The sequence below is a fragment of the Rhinoderma darwinii genome, chromosome 13 (assembly GCF_050947455.1).
Source record: "Rhinoderma darwinii isolate aRhiDar2 chromosome 13, aRhiDar2.hap1, whole genome shotgun sequence".
In the NCBI taxonomy this organism is placed as follows: Eukaryota; Metazoa; Chordata; class Amphibia; order Anura; family Rhinodermatidae; genus Rhinoderma; species Rhinoderma darwinii.
In genome coordinates this window covers 16,954,925-16,976,464 of record NC_134699.1, presented here as the reverse complement: position 1 = coordinate 16,976,464, position 21,540 = coordinate 16,954,925, and the positions used below count along the sequence as shown (strand labels likewise).

Genomic DNA, 21,540 nt, shown 5'->3' with positions numbered 1-21,540 from the left:
GGCTGGGTTCACACGACTCCACGAGCACGTTACGTCCGTAATGGACGGAACGTATTTTCGGCCGCAAGTCCCAGACCGAACTCAGTGCAGGGAGCCGGGCTCCAAGCATCATAGTTATGTACGACGCTAGGAGTCCCTGCCTCTCCGTGGAACTACTGTCCCGTACCGAAAACATGATCACAGTACGGGACAGTTGTCCTGCAGCGAGGCAGGGACTCCTAGCGTCGTACATTACTATGATGCTAGGAGCCCGGCTCCCTGCACTTTGTTCGGTCCACGACTTGCGGCCGAAATACGTTCCGTCCATTACGGACGTAATGACCTCGTGTGAACCCAGCCTTAATGTGAATAATATTGGACTTTTGTGATTTACAGCGCCATATCAAAATAAATTTAACATTATAATAAGCCCGCTTTTTATATCTACGGCAAATGTAAATTTGTTTAAAATACTTGAAAAGGAATGACATTTATCGTCCATTTTATATAGAAGTTCTCGTTTCCCATTGTAAAGCATGAACTGTTATGTACAACATCGTCACAGGAATTTCAGATTCACATACTGATAGAACTTCCTTCATAAATATTTTTATTTTTCTCAAAACAAACATTAAGAAAAAATTTCCTGCCATTCCTTATCGGCGGACAAGATGTGACATCAAAGATCCGACTCACAAAATTAAGACAATGGGGGAAAAAAAATAAAAGACAAATTACTCCAAACTCCCGAGTAAATATTACATTCCATCAAATTTCTCTTTAGCAGGAGATTGGAAAACCCGGGACCCGTAGACAATAGACGGTTACAGATTATGTCAAAAAGAAGACTGGACGGCCTAAACTTAGGATAGGGCCATAAATGTGTTGGGGGTCTGATCCCCAACGATCAGTATAACTAAGGCGCTGTGATGCTCTCTAAGGCCAGGGCTACACCTAGACTTTTTGTAGCGCTACTGATTGATTTTAACTATTGAGCTACAGCTGCAGTCCCAATGAATACATTGACTTTAATGCAATACTGTGGACTGCTGCTGTCACTCAAGAGTTAAAAATCAATCAGTAGTACTACAAAGGATAGGTGTTCCCCCGGCCTAAACGGCCGCAGCCACAACGGCTCATTTGTACGTGTGGCTGGTACTGCCATGCGGCCCCATTGAGAGCCGTGGCCCATACAGAGGACTCTGTGGTTCGGTCCCCTGTGAATCACACATTGATGGATTCTCTTTAGTGCACAAAACGACATACATCAGAGTAGGATCAACTGTAGGCAGAAGACATCAATAGATCGTCATACCAGTGGTTTGACTATCCATTAGGGTTTTAGAATGCGTCCTGCCACCCTCTGGCCGAAAATTCAGCACAATAGCCGATGGATGGACAATAGTTTAATTGTCCCTGATGCACCTTTCCAAACCAATCCTCAGCATTTTGATTGGTAAAGGGAAAAAAAACAAACAAGTATTTACTACCATAAAATGCCCCTCCAATGGCACCTTCGTCCACTGCCTACTCCTCTCCCAGCCCGGAGTTAGACTGTCCCCATAAACCTGAATTACAGCCAAGATTCAGTCCAAATCAATGGGACCCAATGATGAAAATCAAATGTCTTTGATGACTAGCTGAACACAAAGTATACATGGGATCAAAGCATTCCTGTTCTCCGAGCTGTATTTTATGTAGAGGCTAAAAAAGGTGGAAACAAAAACCATCTGACCACAATTCCTAATAACCAGCAGAGCTCGGTGGACGATAGGCATCTCATTATATTGACAATATGAGTAAGAACACGACTCCATTCAACCACCAATAATTCAGCAATATGTGCAATCAAGCAGAACTAGAGTGTACCGTGGACTTAGAAGTATGTGTATATATATATATATATACACACACATACACACCTTCTGAGGAATTTTAGGGAACAGCATTAAGGCTCTTTACTACAGACCAGTATACTGGGGTTTTTGGGGGGGGTCAGTGTTCTGTCAAACTTCTTTCTTGCAAACATGCAAGTTGCTCAGGAGATGAACAACTTAGATAATATGCATCCAACATAAAAAGGAAGCAACTTTGCAAATAGTCTTGATTTAGAAAATAAATACCATAAAATACAGTTTGGTATGAACAGGTCCTGGGCAGACCTAGGAGTCAGACTACAAACAAACCCTGTGTGGTCTGATCCTGCAGCCATGTGCAAATCTTTTCTTTCTGCCCCTTTTTGCTAACCTACAGACAGTTGACAGAGAGGGCACAGATGAAAAGGAGTAACATATGACTGCGTATAGTCGGATCCTGCAGAGTTCGCTTGTAGTCCGTAACCATTGAGTCACATAGGTCTGCACAGGAGCTGTATACACAAAATTGTATCAGGCAAAGTAGCATCAGACGTGTTAGATTTTCTCAAGCCAACCTACTTTTTATTTCCCCTTGCATGACCAGAAGTGTTTGATAGCAACCCCAACCCACATCCCTTCTATAAAAACAAACAAATATGCCTGTTTATAGGTGTGAATAAGAGTCCATTCACACGTTGCAGTTAGAACCGCATTGAAAACCTGCATCCGAAAACGGCATGCGTTTTTTCGATGTGGTTGTTTTTTTCCCTGCAGTGAATGGTATAAACGCATGTGCTTTTTTGATGGGTTTATAACCGCACCTCAACATGTGAATGGACCCCAATACAGAACTTATTTTGGCCGTACTGGCATTCGGTCTATGCATAGCGGACAGCACTTATAGGGCGCAGTCACACATATGAATGGAGTAGTTCCTGCAGCAGATGTATGGATTTCTTCAAGTTCCAATCAGATGAATGCAACGGATTTTCAGCCGCAGAAATTTCTGCAACAATATCTGCCGTGTGTGACTGCACCCTATGAGTGCGATCAGCTATGCCAGTACTGGACTGCACCCATAGGAGGGTTATTAAAAACAAGACGATGGCTGCTCCAAAGTTGAGAAGCTGGACAACAGTCCACCAAGAATTGCCAAAGTAAATGCCAGAATCAAAGTCAGCTAAAGCGGAGGATGAAAGCACGGATATAGAAATATCTAGAGTATACAGCACAAGAAAGCATTTCCATATGAAAAGTGCTCAGATTTCAGGTCTTTCCCGTCATATCTAACCCTGGATCAGATAGAGTATGTCGGGGAAGGGATGGGGGGGGTGTACAGGATAAATATAACCCCCGAGGCCACAACTTTCTGTAAAATACTTGTTATGGTAGACGGTTCCTTTACAAACAGTAAAAAGTAAACACTCCCGGCGTCAATTATCAGCGGGAGGCGAAATGTAAAAACGTCCTGATGACATCCTTATACAAAGACGTCAGGAACCAAAGAAGCAGATTTAGTAAAATATACAGGACGACGCGTCTGCATCAGAATGTTAAAGTAAGAGCCTATTCACATTTGTGGCGGAAGTTCCGTTAGGAACCTCCAATGTAGATCTGGCCGAAAATACCAGAAACAATAGCGCAGATGCTGCACTATTGTTTCCGGTAATACCACAGACACCCCGACGAGAATCCATTCAAGTCAATGGGTTCTGTCGACTGCCGGTGGGGTCCATCGTACAACGGAAACACGGCTTCCGGTATTTTCGTTGTTCTGCTCCTCGGACAGAGCAGAACAAGGGAAACGCCAACGCAGGTGTGAACCTGCCCTTAACTGAAGGTAGAAAATACGTTTAACATGCTCTCTGCCTTAGGCTTCGTTCACATCTGCGTCGGGACTCCGTTTATGGGTTCCGTCTGACCTTTCCGTCAAGGGAACCCAACCATAGGTTTCCCATTGCATCTCCATTGATTTCAATGGTGACGGAGGCGGTGCAAATGGTTTCCGTTTGTAAACATTGTGTAAGGGTTACCGTCGTTTTGACGGGATGAATAGCGCAGTTGACTACGGCATTGATTCCGTCAAAACGAAGGAACCCTTAAACAACGGGGAAAAATGGAAACCATTTGCACCGGATCCGTCAAAATTGAAATCAATGGAGGTGCAAACAGAAACCTTTGGTTTCCATTCATGGGTTCCCCTGAAAGAAAGCTTCGACGGAGCCCATAAACGGAGTCCCGACCAGATGTGAACGAAGCCGTAGAAAAAACATAGTGAGATCATATATAGACATCTATGGGACATCGACTAAATATGCCATAAATGTCTGATAGGTTAAGAAGTATCCAACTGTTGGGACTACACCAATCTTAAGACTGTGGAGGGTCCCTGCTTTCGGACCCCTACCAATCAGACATTTATGGTATTTCCAATATTGGGTCTCCATTGCAGCCAATCACCGTGCAGCTTTCTGTTTCCCAAGCAGTTTAAGAAATGAAAGCTGTACAGTGATTGGTTGCTATGGGCAACAAGGTCATTTTGTTTTTGACGGATCTGATAAATGAGACTCACTAGTCTATTGTAGGAAACCTCATTAGACGCGGGATTTTATACTGGTCATACAAATGCAGAAACTATGCGGAAAAACGATGGCAATTTTTACACAAATGGCACAGAAATCACAAGCACGACTGGTATACCTACAGCCGGAGGAAGATTTATACCGAATGTCGCGTTATTATTGTAGTCGGCAAAAACAGTACCAAATTTATCAACATAGCGCACGTATATTTGTCATAACATACAAGACCTATAAGAAGCATTTCTCTTACACTTGCCTACGGCTGGTGTACATTTAAACTTATACCCTATTAAAAAACGGAGCAAACCTTTCGTAAAAATTGGCGTATTTTGCCATCTCTTATCCACACCGCTTTTTCTAGACACATTTACAATGATCTAAAAACACACATAATATAGGATACAGTCTTCACAATACATCTAAAAACTGCACCAAAACACAAACCACCACAAAATTACAACAACAAAAAACTAAAGCTGTGAACGGGAATTTCATCCGTTCACTGACACGGCAATTTCATCCGTTCACTGACACGGCACATCTGGCAGCTGCAAACATCACAAGTGAATGTAACCTAAAAGCGGTCTTAGCAATTTAATGCACTATAAACCCCTCACTGTGCCCATACAGATGGAGCAGAGTTCGCTGCAGTAAATGACGCTCCTTAGGTAAAGGATGATGAAATTTTTGCTATTTTAGATTAGTATAGCAGCAAAAAGTGACAAAAGATTTGACAAAAATAGAAGTGCAAAAAACATTTCCTGCAACAAAGTCTGCTACATCTGCAAATCTCTTGTAGTTAATTCCTCTAGTACATACCTATGTGCTGTAGACCTCTGCAGCCATTCTCTGACGGTTTTGGTTCCCCCTCTTTACTGTCATTTAAGGGGGGTTTCCCCAGCTGGATCCTCAGGGTAGATGTATAACTCATATTGCGGAGAGCTCCTGCCTGTCTGTCTCATTGAGCCTGCCTGGAGTGTCACTACAACTCTCTGAGGAACTAGTTATGTGGGCACAGCGACTGGGAACTCTCTCACCACCAATCAATGTACACACAGCAGCTGAAGCTGGGCTGAGCTAATCACTAGCTTCATCCCCAGGGGCTAGCTCTGCTACATATGTTGTCATAGCCCTACACCATCCTCTGTGATAAAACAAGGGTGATATTACATGGTTTCATACACGCAGGGTTATAAAAACGATAAACGGATTAGACCTTGTACACATGTGAATGCCAGGTCGCTGGTAACTAGTGACAGATACACCGATATCTAATTGGCACAGTTGCCAATATTTTAAAGTCATTTCCAAGAACACGTTTCCAATGAGAGATTGGATTCACACAAGTGGCTCCCGCACAACCTTCAGCGTCCGATCTGGGTTTTTTTCGGATGTCGTATTGAACCAGTTATTTCTACCTTAGGCCTTATTTACACGAGCGCATTTTACACCCGTGATACTAGCGTGAAAATCACGCGCGTCGCACGGACCTATGTAAGTCAATGGGGCCGTTCAGACATTCCGTGTTTTTCATGCAATGTGTGTCCGCTGCGTAAAACTCACGACGTCCTATACTTGAGCGTTTTTCGCACATCACGCACCCATTGAAGTCAATGCGTGCGTGAAAATTGCGCACGGCACACGGACGCAGTTCGTTGTTTTCTGCGTGTGATTCGCGCTACAGTTGACGAAATGAAGGAAATAATAAAACTACCTCCTTCATTTAGGTTTCTAAACATTAAAACCACGTGTCATAACGAACCCATACGCTCAAAAAACACGCAGCCAAATACTGATGCCACACGGAACTGCAATGCGCGCAAAACGCTGCGTTTTTGCACACGCAAAACGCAAACGTTCATGTGAATTTCGCCTTAAAGGGGTTTTCCCATCAGAGACATTTATGACATATCCACAGGATACATGTCAAATGTCAGACAGATGCGGGACCCATCTCTAGAACAGGGCTCCCTAGACCCCGTTCTACTGCTCGGTATTGTGGCTGAAGTGCGTGATTTCCGACCATAAATTACAGAAACAGCGTGGCTCGCTGAGCGACGCTGTTTCCGTAACTCCCATAGTAATGAATGGCAGTTACGGAAGCAGCGTAGCATGCGAGCTACGCAATTTCTTTAACTCCCATTCGGGTTCTATAGGACTTACGGAAACAGCGTAGTTCAGTGAGCGACGCTGTTTCCGTAATTTATGGTCGGAAATCACACACTTCAGCCACAACACAGAAGTTAAACGGGGCTTAGGGAGCGACGTTTAAGAGATGGGTGCAGGTCCCTGTGGATATGTTAATGTCTCTGATGGGAAAACCCCTGTAGGCCGGGTTCCCACAGGCTGGATACGCTGCATAAAAATTATGCAGCGAGTCAGACCTAGAACCCGCAGCACATTTCGTTCGAAAAAGTAAATTTTTTCGGACTGACTTTCCGCTGCGGAAGGCAGTGGTAAAAAATGCTCGTACATACCTAGGCCATTACGGCGAAGCGTACCTCCTGTGCAGTCTGGTCCGGCCTCCCTGGATGACGCTGCAGCCCATATGACCACTACAGCCTGTGATTGGCTGCAGCGGTCACATGGGATGCAACGTCATCCCAGGAGGCTGGTCTGGACAAAAAAACACAGGCTTCTGGGTAAGTATGTTTTTTTTGTTTTTCCGTAGTTGCGATTTTTGCGGCATAATACGCTGCAAAACTCGCAACACTTGGCTTTCTGTTGCGGTATTTGCATCCCCATTGATTTCAATGGGGAAAACCTACAATGGAAGAGCAACTAAAACAGAATAAACGGACATGCTACGAATATAAATTCCACACCGCAGGTCAATTTATTAACGTTTACGCTGCAGTTTTTTTCCGCAGCGTGGGCATGAAATTTTCTAAATCTCATCCACTTTGCTGCTACTGTAAATGCGGTGGAATTTCCGCAAACAATTCTGTTGCGGAAATTCCACAGCGTTTACGCTACGTGGGAACCTTGTCTTTAGTGCCCATTTTACCAGCGGTTTCCGCATCAAATTCTGCTGTGTGTGCCCGTATCTTTAGGATAAGTAAACTAGACTGAAGACCGGAAGCCTCTTCTCACGCGGACTGTAGACTTTCATTACGATGTCGTTGGTGGCAGTGCATTTTATGATGTAGGGAAGCAAACGGGGAAATACCACAGTAGCTATTGTCACAGTGATAACAGCTACATCCCCTTATATTCACTAAAGGAACCAAATACCAGCCTGCCCTACAGCCTCTAAGAGCAGGTTTATCAAAGAGCCTCCGGCAGGGGGGACGTTGTCTCTCCTGTCCCCACACTGCACTGCCAAGAACATTCACAGTCATTCCTCACTGTCTATATCGCTTTAAATGGCCCTCCACAACAGCGGCAGATCACTTCAAAAGACGGAATGTGTCTAGCAAAGATCTCTGTATCTGTCAACCCTGCCAAACCCAACAAATAGAAACAAAGGGACGAGCTTAGATGAAGGAGCAGAACCGGGATCTCCTGTTTAATTCACCCCAGGAGACCAGAAACCACACCCTACAGAGACCCCCACACCCTACAGAGACCCTCACACACTACAGAGACCCCCACACCCTACAGAGACCCCCACACCCTACAGAGACCCGCTGCAGTGTAAACATGGACCCTCGCTCAAGTAGTCATCGGCTACCATCAACAATAACAATTCATTTACAAAGGGCAATTATCGTTACAATTGTTCGGGAATGGATGAATACATCGTGCTGTTCCTCTGTTATTCCTTCTGGATATTTATTAATACATAATACTCAACTCGGTCATGGCATTCCCCTTGTCCATACATATTCTGATACTATCCAATAAGTGCAGGCAATGTCAGACTATGTAGGGACACGCCTATTGACAGGGGGAATGGTAATATTTACTTGTCAATTTATTCATACATTTCCAGGAGGAATAACAGAGGAATGGCACAATACAGGAGTTCTAAGAAAAGAAGCTCCAGGAATTTGTTAACGGGAAATACAAGTATTTACTAAAACATTCATGTCAGGAGAGGTGACCGGTCCTCTTTAATATGCAAATTTTAAATAGTGGCACTTTGTATGTCTTGCACCATAACGAACTATAAAGACCTTGTGCTGCAGGTAATACATGGAATATTAGGCTTACCCAGACGAGCATTAGTTCCAGCGTTTTAAGCGAATAGTTAATTTTTTACTTGTAGCATTCAGGACTTGAGCCGCCCGGCATGTGTATGCATAACTCATCTATACGGGTAGACATGAGTAGAACTGTTGCAAGGACATTGCATTAAAAAAAATAAAAAAATTATATAGTACATCAAATGTTTCATGGCTTATTTTTTATCAAATTGTTATGTTTTTGATATCGTAAAAATAAGAAATACAAGTTATCCAATTTCCCAATATATTTTCTGTATTAATTCCTCACGGTTTTCAAGATCTCTGCTTGTTGTTATTCAGTAGGAACATGCATAGTTTACTGCCAGTGGATAAAATTCTGTGCAGGGTCATGCGATGGACACGGGAGCACGGCTCGCGACAGGGTCATGCGATGGACACGGGAGCACGGCTCGCGACAGGGTCATGCGATGGACACGGGAGCACGGCTCGCGACAGGGTCATGCGATGGACACGGGAGCACGGCTCGCGACAGGGTCATGCGATGGACACGGGAGCACGGCTCGCGACAGGGTCATGCGATGGACACGGGAGCACGGCTCGCGACAGGGTCATGCGATGGACACGGGAGCACGGCTCGCGACAGGGTCATGCGATGGACACGGGAGCACGGCTCGCGACAGGGTCATGCGATGGACAAGGGAGCACGGCTCGCGACAGGGTCATGCGATGGACACGGGAGCACGGCTCGCGACAGGGTCATGCGATGGACACGGGAGCACGGCTCGCGACAGGGTCATGCGATGGACAAGGGAGCACGGCTCGCGACAGGGTCATGTGATGGACACGGGAGCACGGCTCGCGACAGTACGTGTATCAGAGCTGTGTCTTCTAACAATCCCAGCACCGGTGTCCATCACATGACCATGGACAGAGTTTTATCCACTGGAAGTAAACAATAAAGGTTCCTACTGTACAGCAACCAGAGATCTTGAAAGCCGTGAGGAATGAATACAGAAAGTATATTGAAAACAATTGTATAGATTTTAATTATACAGAAAAATGACATTAATTTGCTGAAAGTGGACAACCTCTTTAAAGGGTAATTCCCATCTCAGGCATTTATGGCATATCCACATTTCAGGCTTAGGCCTCATGCACACAACCGTAGCCATGTGCACGGCCGTTATTCTCAGGTCGGCCGCAGAGTGTCACCCGCAAGCCGCCCGCAAAATCCATTATTTTCTATGAGCCTGGACCTTTCTTTCTGCGGTCCAGGCTCCTGGGCCATGCACGGACCGTGGCAGCCATGGTCGCGTGCATGGGCCCATAGAAATTAATGGGGCCGCAATTCTCACGTGGATTTTCGTGGGAATTGCGGCCGCAAAAGCACGTTTGTGTGCATGGGGCCTTAGTCCAGATGCAGCGTTTTGGGGTGTGAATTCCGCAGCAGTTTACAGCACAATACAGGTGGATGAGGATTTCAAAACTCCATCCACATGTACTAGAAAAAAATTGTGCAGAAATCAGAGCATGGAGCAGATTTTAACGAATGGTGTTGCGGAACTGCAGCAGCATTTACACCCTGCAATGCGTAGGGTAACTCCGCAGCAAATGCGTGAAAAATCCACTTATACCAATTATCAACCGCGTCTTGGGTGTTTGGCGGTCTTTTTTAATGTATTTAGGCATCATGCACACAGCCGTAGCCGTGTGCAAGGCCCGTGATTATGGCACGGATGGCCGCGGAGTGCCATCCGCATATCACGGACTGTGCACACATTCATTTCAATGAGCCTGGACCGCAAATGCAGCCCATATAAATGATTTGTCCTTTTTTTTTTTGCGGTCCGGGCTCTGGGCAATACATGGTCCGTATAAACCATGGTCATGTGAATGGGCCCATTGAAATGAATGGGTCCGCAATTCATCCGCATTTTTGTGGATGAATTGCGAACGCAAAAACACGTTGATGTATGTTTTTACATTGTGTTTGGACTCATGCACACGAACGTGTTTTTGCGTCTGCAATTCATCCGCAAAAATGCAGATGAATTGTGGTCCCATTAATTTCTATGCGCCCATGCACACGACCATGATTTAAATGGTCCGTGCATTGGCCGGGAGCCCGGACCGCAAAAAAATAGGGCTCATTGAAATCAATGTGCACGGTCCATGCACATAGCTACGGTCGTGTGCATGAGGCCTAATGGCCAGATCGCTGTCGAAACGCGTAGCTGTACTTATTATTGCAAATAAATATCTTCTACATTGTCGCCCTAAATGTTGACAGCGCTATACAAGTTTCCCCATTATTTTTTTGCATGAAAATAGAGCACTACTTCAGCGGTGGTGTTCATCTTTCTCTGCTCCACCAGTATAGAACAACCTGCACGATGAGGAGCACTGTATCTTTTTCTCTTTTCTAGGTATATGTGTGCAGCCTTAGGCCCCATACACACGACCGTAGTTTCTATCCGTAATTATGAGTCCGTAATTAGGGATAATCAGCGGTCCCATTCATTTCTATAGGCCACAGATATCTTTCTTTAAATTTACGGATTTGTGTCTGGGTCGCAGAAAAGATCCACAAAATATAGAACAAGTCCTATTCCTGTCCGCATTTGAGGCGTAGAATCTCCCATAGAAGCAAAATTGCGGAAGCATTGCTATGTAATGGCAGGAGATTCCCCAAGGAAGTGGCACCTGAGCGATCATGTTAGTGGCATAATATGTACCCTCCCGTTTTTTTTGCGGATCGATAGATACGGATGCACTGCGGGCAGTAAAAAAAACAATACAATAGTGCGAATGAGGCCTTAGGCCACCTCAAACACAGAATCATTCTGGCAATTTAAACTGCATAAAAAAAAAACGCTGCTAAAAAACGCCAGTGTTTTAAAATGTAACATTATTTTAAGGGGTTTCTAGTGGTGTTCCATTTAGGGCTTATTCAGACGAACGGGATATACGTCCGTGCAACGCGCATGATTTTCACGCGCGTCGCACGGACCTATATTAGTCTATGGGGCCGTGAAGACATGTGCGTGATTTTTACGCAGCGTTAGTCCGCTGCGTAAGTCACGACATGTCCGTTCTTTGAGCGTTTTTCGCGCATTACGCTCCCATTGAAGTCAATGGGTGCGTGAAAACCACGCATGCCACATGGAAGCACTTCCGTGCGACCAGCGTGATTCGCGCAACAGCTGTGAAAAGGATGAATGAAAACAGAAAAGCACCACGTGCTTTTCTGTTTACAAACATCGAAACGAAGTGTCATAATGATGGTGGCTGCGCGAAAAGCACGCAGCCGCGCATCCTATGCTGCTGCCACACGGAGCTGTTAAGTGCCTTTTGCACAGGCAAAACGCCACATTTTTTGCATGCGCAAAAAGCACACGCTCGTGTGAATCCGGCCTTAGTGTCATTTTGTACATGTTTTGACGTTTTTGAAGTCCTAGAAGAAGCCTCTCTGAAAAATACATGAAAAAAACGCCATACCTAGAGCGTGCTGCATTTGCAAAAAAAGCAAAAACGCCATGGACCACAAAATTGCCTCAAAAACGCCACAAACCAAAACGTGGCTGTACGTAGTGCATTTTAGATTTTACGATAGACTTTTAATGTAACATCTGGCCGCAAAAAAAAAATAGAAATAAAATAGCACCACAAAATCCAGCCTAACAGAAGCAGTGCGAAAGGGGGTCGGTGCTTCTGGAAATTGGGGGTGGTCCGAGATTACCAATGTGATCATTTTGCACGTACCTATGACATATCAGAAGATCATTTGGACTGGATTTCCCCTTCTCTCAGGGTTTCTTATCACAATTACACAGTCGCAGCGCTCAGATTACCCCATATTCACAGAACAAACCGCATATTGTTTCCTAATCATCCGTAGGAGTTTGTTCGCATTGATGTCCTCAGTAGATCATACCCATAGGCCAAGATCACGCCCGTAGATAAACCAGATGTGTTATGTTATTCTGTGCAGGTATATACACCCGGTTTATATTTGTTTTCTCAGGCTCGTGATGTCATATAATTAACAAAGCCTGGATTGTAGAATGATAATATCAACCACCTCAAATAAAGATAAACTTGTTCTAACGCAGCGACATGTTATTTGTGTATACATTGGTGATGTGGCTCTCAGGGCATGCTTAGAGTTGTAGTTTCACAATGGCTGGAGGGCCACAGGTTGCAGATAACATTTCAGGCACATGTACACACAAAGGCTAGGTTCCCACAGTGCAGATTTGCTGCATATTTTGCATGTTATTGTTGTTTTTTTTGTTTTTTAAGACAAAACCAGGAATGGAACCTAAACAGAAGAAATATATAAAAGGACAGCCTCATAGCTCTGCTCTCCTGAATCCAATTCTGGTTTTTGCTTAAAAATGCAGGCAAAATCTAAAGCAAATCTGCACTGTGTGAACCCAGCCTTAGGGTATGTTCACACGGCCTATTTACGGACGTAATTCGGGCGTTTTTGCCCCGAATTACGTCTGAAAATAGCGCCTCAATAGCGCTGACAAACATCTGCCCATTGAAAGCAATGGGCAGACGTTTGTCTGTTCACACGAGGCGTATATTTACGCGCCGCTGTCAAATGACGGCGCGTAAATAGACGCCCGCGTCAAAGAAGTGACCTGTCACTTCTTTGGCCGTAATTGGAGCCGTTATTCATTGACTCCAATGAATAGCAGCGCTAATTACGGCCGTAATGGACGCGGCGTTCAAGCGCCTGCACATGCCGGTACGGCTGAAATTACGGGGATGTTTTCAGGCTGAAACATCCCCGTAATTTCAGCCGTAACGGACGCCCTCGTGTGAACATACCCTTAGGCTACCTTAATGCACAGAAAATCTGCAAAAGCCACACCCAATAACAAATTTTTTGATGAGTTTTTTTTACATTTTGATGCATTTTTTTTTTTCAAGGAGCTAGTCAGATACAGTTTGTAAGCGGAAACGCAAGATATGTTGACATTCTGCAGATCTTAAAATACACAAGATCAATTTACATGCAAAAAACACGCAACGTGTAGATGAGATTTCTTGAACTCTCATTTAGTTTCCTGATACTGTATAACGCTGCGGATTTGCTGCATGAAAATATGCGCCGCAAATCCGCACATAGTACGCAACACGTGCATTTGGCCTGAGGGCTATTCAAACGGTGCACGTTTTTTTGCACAGTTTTTGCCAATAAGCCTCAAAGGCCCCATGTACAGAAATGGGAACCCTACTATGGGCCAGTACAAAACAGTTGTAATGCAGCCGTCTATATGGGGCGGTTTAGTCGCCGTGGAGCCACATCACAGAGCCACCCTGCATGAACCTGACCTCATAACTTTGATCTTGTAGATTACTCCTATATCAAACAAATGCAGCCATCAACATGCAAACTTCAGTATACGATCAGCTGTCAACAATACAGTTATAGGTTACAGGGTCCTGCACATAAATCTGACGACTACTACTACTACTACTTTTCCAGGCTGGTACAGCAGCTCTGTGTCTGGGGAGCCGCTGTGCAGGTGCAGTCAGAGTAGATCTGAGATTTGTCTGGAGAGAAACCTATTAGGGTATGTGCACACGGTAGCAGGCTTTTACGTCTGAAAAGACAGACTGTTTTCAGGAGAAAACAGCTGCCTCGTTTCAGACGTAAATGCCCCTCCTCGCATTTTGCGAGGCTTCTCTGACAGCCGTAAATTTTGAGCTGTGCTTCATTGAGTTCGATGAAGAACGGCTCAAATTACGTCTGAAAGAAGTGCCCTGCATATAATGTATATAAGTGTCCTGCATATAATGTATAAAAGTGTCCTGCATATAATGTATAAAAGTGTCCTGCATATAATGTATATAAGTGTCCTGCATATAATGTATATAAGTGTCCTGCATATAATGTATATAAGTGCCCTGCATATAATGTATATAAGTGCCCTGCATATAATGTATATAAGTGTCCTGCATATAATGTATATAAGTGTCCTGCATATAATGTATATAAGTGTCCTGCATATAATGTATATAAGTGTCCTGCACTTCTTTTGACGAGGCTGTATTTTTACGCGTCGTCGTTTGACAGCTGTCAAACGACGACGCGTAAATGACAGGTTGTCTGCACAGTACGTCGGCAAACCCATTCAGATGAATGGGCAGATGTTTGCCGACGTATTGTAGCCCTATTTTCAGACGTAAAAGAGGCATAATACGCCTCGTTTACGTCTGAAAATAGGTCGTGTGAACCCAGCCTTAGAGGACGAATCAGCTGAGACTAATGGAGGTGTCTGTTGCATGTACCTAATGAGAGAGCTTGTGGAAAGGGGGTTGCAACGTTGATCTTTTCCTGCATATGTCTAGTCTTAGGCCATGTTCCCACAGTGCAGATTTGCTGCAAATTTTACACCAAGAATTGGTTCCAGGAGAGCAGACCTATAAGGCCGTCATTTATATATTTCTTCTGTTTAGGTTCTGTTCCTGGTTTTGGCTTGAAAAATACATGCAAAACCTGTACTATGTGAACAAGGCCTTAGGCCGGGTTTCCACGTAGCGTAAATGCTGCAGAATTTTTGCAACAGAATTTTGTGCGGAAATTCCGCAGCATTTACAGTAGCAGCAAAGTGGATGAGATTTAGAAAATCCCATGTCCACGCTGCGGAGCAAAAAAACACACCGTAAACGTTCATAAATTGACCTGCAGTGTGGAATTTAAATCCGCAGCATGTCAATTTAGGAACGGAACGTATTTCGGCCGCAAGTCCCGGACCGAACACACTGCAGGGAGCCGGGCTCCTAGCATCACAGTTAAGTACGACGCTAGGAGTCCCTGCCTCTCCGTGGAACTACTGTCCCGTACCGAAAACATGATTACAGTATGGGATAGTTGTCCTGCAGCTTTTCAGTTTCGAGTTTTTCCCATTGAATTCAATGGGGATGTAAAACCCGCAACAGAAAGCCAAGTGGCAATTGCAAGTTTTGCAGCGTAGCAAAAAAAAAAAATAAGACTTAGTGTATGTTCACACAGCCTATTTTCGGCCGGAAAATCGGAAGCAGAACGCCTCCAAAAATCTGCCAATTGATTTCAATGGGAAAAACGTCGTTCTGTTCCGACGGGCCGTTTTTGTTTTTTTTTCAAAACGGCCGCGTAAAAAACGGCCGCGAAAAAGAAGTGCAGGTCACTTCTTGGGACGTTTTTGGAGCCATTTTTCATAGACTCTATTGAAAACAGCTCCAAAAACGGCCGTAAAAAACGCAGCGAAAATCGTGAGTGGTTAAAAAAAGTCTCAAAATCCGAAGCTGTTTTCCCTTGAAAACAGCTCTGTATTTTCAGACGTTTTTGAGTTTGCGTGTGAACATACCTTTAGACTTACAACACAGGCGATGTCATAGTGACGCTTTCTTCTTCTCTTTATCCAGTCCGGCCTCCTGGGAAGATGATTCATTCCATGTGCTGCTGCAGCCAATCACAGGCTGCAGCGGTCACGTCTGCACGGAGACCAGAGGTGGGGAGCAAGGATGCATTGCTACAGCAACCCCAGGGAGGTAAGTATTGTTTTATTTTCTGCTCTGCTTTCCGTAGCAGTGATTCCGGCTGAAAATCTGCACCAAAATTTGGTGCGGTGTTTCGGCCAGAATACCCTGCGTAGGTCAGATACGCTGCATACTTTTCCGCAGCGTATTCGAACTGTGTGAACATACCCTAATGCCTCATGCACATGACAGTGTGCGCCGGCCGAGTCCCATCAGTGATCCATGGAAAGATAGGACATGTCCTATCTTTCCACGGATCAGAGAATCGGGTCAGTTTTCACAGACCCGAGTCACCCGCTAAAGTGAATGGGTCCGTGAAGACTATCGGGTGCCACTCGGATGCCGTTAAAAACGGCCCGAGTGGCACATCGGTCGTGTGCAAGAGGGGTAATGCAGCACTTGATGAAGCATACAACACATTTCTATTCTGTCGGATTTATATGGAAACCGACAGGGACTCAAGATGTCTCCATACAGTCTCCATGCACACGACTCTGTCCTGTGCATGAGGCCTGAGGCACGCTTCCCTCTTTTCTTTTCCACTCCCCTTATTTGTGGTGTCTGAGAATATAAATGTGAGAGCATTGTTTGTTTTATGTTTTTGTTTTACTGTTTGTATATTGATATTTTTGTTGGGAGGAATATTTGCTTGCTTTGTTTATACACAGTAGGTGTGCATAAGAAATCCTTCTGCTTTCTCTAATATGCCATAATATTCGGCCTCACACCCACTTCAGTTATTTTCTTCAGGGTGATATCCATTTTTTTAACTGATAGCACGCTGACACATTCATTTCTATGGGTCCATGCACACTTCCGTTGTTTTAATGGAACTGTGTGGCCTTTCCGACAAAAATAGAACAGATCCTACTCCTGTCCGTTTTTGACTGAACAGGCTCGCCCATTCCATTCATTTGGTCCATTGAATCAGCGGACTGCACATGGAAGCCATCGGCGGGGGTGCCCGGATTCTGACCCCCACTGATCTGATATTGATGACTTATTCTAAGGAAAGGCCATCAATATAAAATGCCCGGAGAAGCCCTTTAATTGAATTCTTACTAGAGCATGCAACTGCTAGCGGGCCCAGAACTGAACTGCTTCTTTTCACACAGTCGTAACTTTTGCTTGTAGCTGCCACTAGGGGAGATCATGGCGTACAGATTTGTAGACCTTCCATCAACAATAGCTTTATAAATCCATAAGTAGTGAGCTCCCCCTAGTGGGGGCTGCAAGCTGCTAGAATTTTAGCATGTAACTCAAGGCGCACACCTCTTAATAAATTTGGTGCATCTTTGGCTGTCTACGTGACAGAAATGCAAATCTACACCAGCTATGAGCAGGTGTAGATTTGGCCATAACTTACGCCAGCTTCTGGCATACCTCATAATAGATCTGTTGGTCCATGGGTGGCCACACTCCTCCCATAAATCCCTGCCCCTTTCAGACAGTGGCGGGATACTGAAAAAGTCGCAAACTTTATCGCAAATATGTTGTGTGGCAAAACTTGTGACTTTTTTACCGCAAAAAATGGGTGTAAAGATTTTAATATGTTTTTAAAAACGTGGTGAAGCTCTATGCAGCTCTAACCTCTATACAGATACATAAAATGACTGCTCATTTCTACTAGTGAATATTATTTTTTATGGCTAAAATAAATTTAATTGAATATAACAATATATAAATATAACTGCTCGAGTCAAAGAAAGGAGACGGAGCGAAAGACACAAAATCTCGCTGTTCGATACAAGTCAAATAAAACAAGATGTAACCGAGTCGAGCGGAGAGCCCGGCGAGTAAAGCGGGTTTTCTACTCACGCTGATATTTCAGCTGTGGATTTTCTGGGAACAACAAATTTTTGCAACAGTCTGGAGATGGCATCACAAAACTGTATCCAAGTGCTCTGGTTCAGATATTGGTAACAACCGACTTCTGTCTGCAAACACAAGCATGTTTGGTTGGCACATATAGAATACAAAGGAAAAGAATCTAAAAACAGCCTGCAGAATAATCTGTGGTCACAGTTACAATAGCCCCACAAATCTCAATACTAATATTATAATCCTGATTATCAGAACTTGAAGTGCATTCATTGCAGTGGTAGCAGTGCCAACATAGCTGGGTAATGTGGAGAAACTAAAGGGGCGCTGTGCTTTGATGAGTGGCGTGGGCCCCTTCATTCTCGGATTCAGTGGAGTTCCATTGCGTGACATGACAGAAGATTTGTAACAGGGAGCTTGCACTTTAACGTGACTTCTCTGATACAGATCAGTAGCCGTCCAGTACGCAATTGCGGGACAAGAATAGGAGATGTTTTATATTTTGCGGCTCTTTTCTACAGCCCGGACACACATATATAGAAAGGTGTCCGTGGCCAATAAAAAATGAATGGGTCCGCAATTTCATCTGTAATTACGAATGACAACTACAGACTTGTGCATGAGGCCTAAGCAACAGAAAAAAATAATTAACGTTGGCCCTTAGTTCAGTGATCGGGGCTCCGCAATTATGGTAAGGAGAACTTGGCTGAGACCTGCAATTACTGAATGTTTTTTTTATATATACTTTCTATACCAACATTGTCCCTGAGATGAGATCTGTATGTGTACACTGAGGTTTATGTATGTAGTGGATCCATGGACTTGCTTTGTATGTGAATAAGTCCGTGGCAATTTCCAAGATCCTTGCTCTGGGTTCCAATTTTTGCAGGAAGTATATTATACGCCTATAGCAATTGCAGTCGTCGGTTAAAGGGGTTCTCTGCTTTGGACAATCACTACTTGTTAGAAGGGTCCCTTGAAGCAGATCACAGAGTGTTCCTTGCTGTGATCACCAGCGATCAGCTTTTAATCCAAACCTGGCAGTAAATGTTCAATTTAACTGCAGCGCCACCACAGGGGAAATTAGGCATTACACAGTGCTTATCCATATTAATATGTTGTCGGTGTAGTGTAGGACAGGTCCTCCAGAGCGAGAGACACTCTTTATAACCACTCTCACCAAGAGATGAGGATCCTGAACAGAGGACCCCGTCTAATGAGGTAGAGTTCCTTACTAGGGGATATGAAGATGGGTTTTCTAAACTGGACAACCCCTTGAGTAGTAGTTAAAAGCGCTTCTTTCCCTTATCAGCGCTACAAGAGAGTCCTGAAAACCGTTGCTTGTGGTGTCCTCCATATTTCACAAACGCTGGTTCTGGAGGTGTTTCTATAGAAAACCACGTTGTGGGTTTATTCACACGTATAGCAGTTAAAAAAACGCACAAAAACCGCATGTGTTTTTACAGCAATTTGGTGCATATTTTTATGCAGTTGCACCAAATGGTGGTGAAAACGCATGTGCTTTTTCCGATCCAATTTTGATGCAGTTTTTAAATGCACCTCAACCGCCACGTGTGAATATACTCCGAGGCCAGGATCACACACACAGTTTTGATGCAGTTTTTTGTGCCAAAAGGTGGATCCAAAAGGAAGGAAAGGTATAAAACAAAGACTGATACATCTCCTTTATTTTGTGTTCACTCCTGTGTCTGACTAAAAAAAGTAAAAATAATGCACCAAAAACTGTGTGTGATCGTGGACTTACAGTCCCCCCTTCCCTTCAACTGAGAAAGTCACGACTAATCGGACAGGTTGCATTTTGGGGGCAGTGCTGATCTCTTGCCCCCTTCAGAGTGCAGCATAAAGTCCGATCCCTTCATGTTGGAATCTGTTCACACTTGCGCTTTCCTGTCAGAGATTCTGCCATTTTATAGCGCAGTCTGCAGCTCTATTCTCTACCGAAACCCAGATGGACCCTAGTATACGTTAATGGGATCCGTCTGAAAATACTGCTCTATTACAGAAGCCATAACGCTAGTGTGAACACAGGCTTATCTGTATGTCCGGAGAGTCCAACAACCAGATGCCTCCTATGTACAAACCAGTGAAGACTAAAAGCAGGGCAGTTACCCATAGCAACCAATCAGATCACTAATTTCATTTTCTAACCTGCCTGCGAACGATAAGAACTGTAATCTGATTGGCCACTACGGAAAACTGCTTCACTTCTTGTCTGCTCAAAGGTTTTCTCGGGCTCCAGCTCTTTCACCCCGGAGCTAGTGTTGTAGTATCGTTATATGGCCCTCAGATAACATGTACCACACTGCAGACCATGTCAATAACCTGAGGCTACCGCAAGTTTGGTTCTCTGGCAATTTAGGGGAGGCGTGTTCCCAAAAACTCCCCGGGCTCTCACTGGTAACGGCCGAGGGAGCTCACGTGACTCTAGGGCCGCCGCGGTCTATGCAATTTCCGCGTGTCACAGCGCCCCTGAAGGCCGCACGTGTAAACGGCAATAGATTTTGTGTTGGCGCGCCACAGGTCCCGATCACGTGATTTCTACCCGCCGCGGCAACGCCAAGTCCTGAAGAGACGGTAATAAATTCATGTGGCGTCATCCGTTGTTGTAACGGCAGCTACAGTGTCCTCATGAGGGAACAAGCCGCAGGAATCCTTAACATAGTCACAATGTCCATGAAAGACAGCCGTAGTGTGCCAGCGAATGTGCCACATAAGTACCAGCGATAGCACCCTTATTAGTACTAGCTATGACACCAGCTATAGCACTCACATAAGTACCAGCCATACCATCTATAGTACCCACATAAATACCAGCTATAGCGCCCACATAAGTGACAGTCACCCACCCCAAGGGCTAGGCTGTATTTACAATAGAAAACTGCAACATTACTGCAATACAAACATGGAAACATTTTCTAGAACTGCCACCTCATGTAAAATTGGGGAAAAATATATATATAAGGGCCTGTTCACATCAGCGTTGGCTTTCCGTTCCGGGGTTTCCGTCGGGTGAACCCCCGCAACCGAATCAATAGTCGACTCCGCTATTGATTCCGTCGGAAAAACGAAAACCTGCCGGAATGGTGACCCACGGAAACCATTAGCGATGTTTCCGTCACCATTGATATCAATGGTGACTGAAACGGAAGCTGTGGTTTCAGTTTGACTTTCCGTTGCAGGGTTCACCCGACAGAAACCTCAGACGGAACCCCGGAACGGAAAGCCAACGCTGATGTGAACAGGCCCTAAACCACATCAGCCATATAAGGGACCGTTCACACTGCGCCCTGTGTGTACGTCCGGCATTTATATGCCATACAGTTACATACGCCCTGTAAAAGAAACCGTATATATAACACTGTATACTTTTTTTGATGGTATTGGAAAGCATAATTGCGCTATTGAATACGGTTGAAAAAAAGGTTTGTCAAGGCAAATTATCCAGGTGTATGCCACTCTTATGCCACTCTTTTATGCCACTCTTTTGGCATGTGTATGGTCCATTATAGGCTAGGATTTCTTCGTAGTATACGCTGAACATATACACCGAACACAGTGTGAACATAGCCTTATACATGTTATCAGCTTTCCGCCCTATGAGCAGAAGAAGCCCCA

The 21,540-nt window shown here is 44.5% G+C and overlaps 2 protein-coding genes across 9 annotated transcripts in view; one reads left to right on the top strand and one right to left on the bottom strand.

Annotated features, from left to right (window-relative positions):
• LOC142665667 (myosin light chain kinase, smooth muscle-like) overlaps positions 1 to 20,457 on the bottom strand; it is a 49,688-nt gene extending 29,231 nt beyond the window's left edge. For 2 of the 7 annotated variants that reach the window (XM_075845396.1, XM_075845395.1), the window contains exon 1: positions 17,902 to 17,948. Coding sequence is in view for 3 of the 7 variants with exons in the window: in XM_075845392.1 (XP_075701507.1) it covers positions 5,237 to 5,348 (112 nt within the window). In the remaining 4 variants the exon portion in view is untranslated. Of the gene's footprint in view, positions 1 to 5,236; positions 5,476 to 8,572; positions 8,654 to 17,901; positions 18,021 to 20,247 lie in introns of those variants that run through there. The other 5 variants (XM_075845393.1, XM_075845394.1, XM_075845397.1 and 2 more) reach the window with 5 other exon arrangements.
• Positions 20,136 to 21,540, top strand: part of MYO1D (myosin ID) — a 110,714-nt gene continuing 109,309 nt past the window's right edge. For both annotated transcript variants that reach the window (XM_075845390.1, XM_075845391.1), the window contains exon 1: positions 20,136 to 20,499. The gene's annotated coding sequence lies outside the window, so the exon portion shown is untranslated. The remainder of the gene's footprint in view (positions 20,500 to 21,540) is intronic.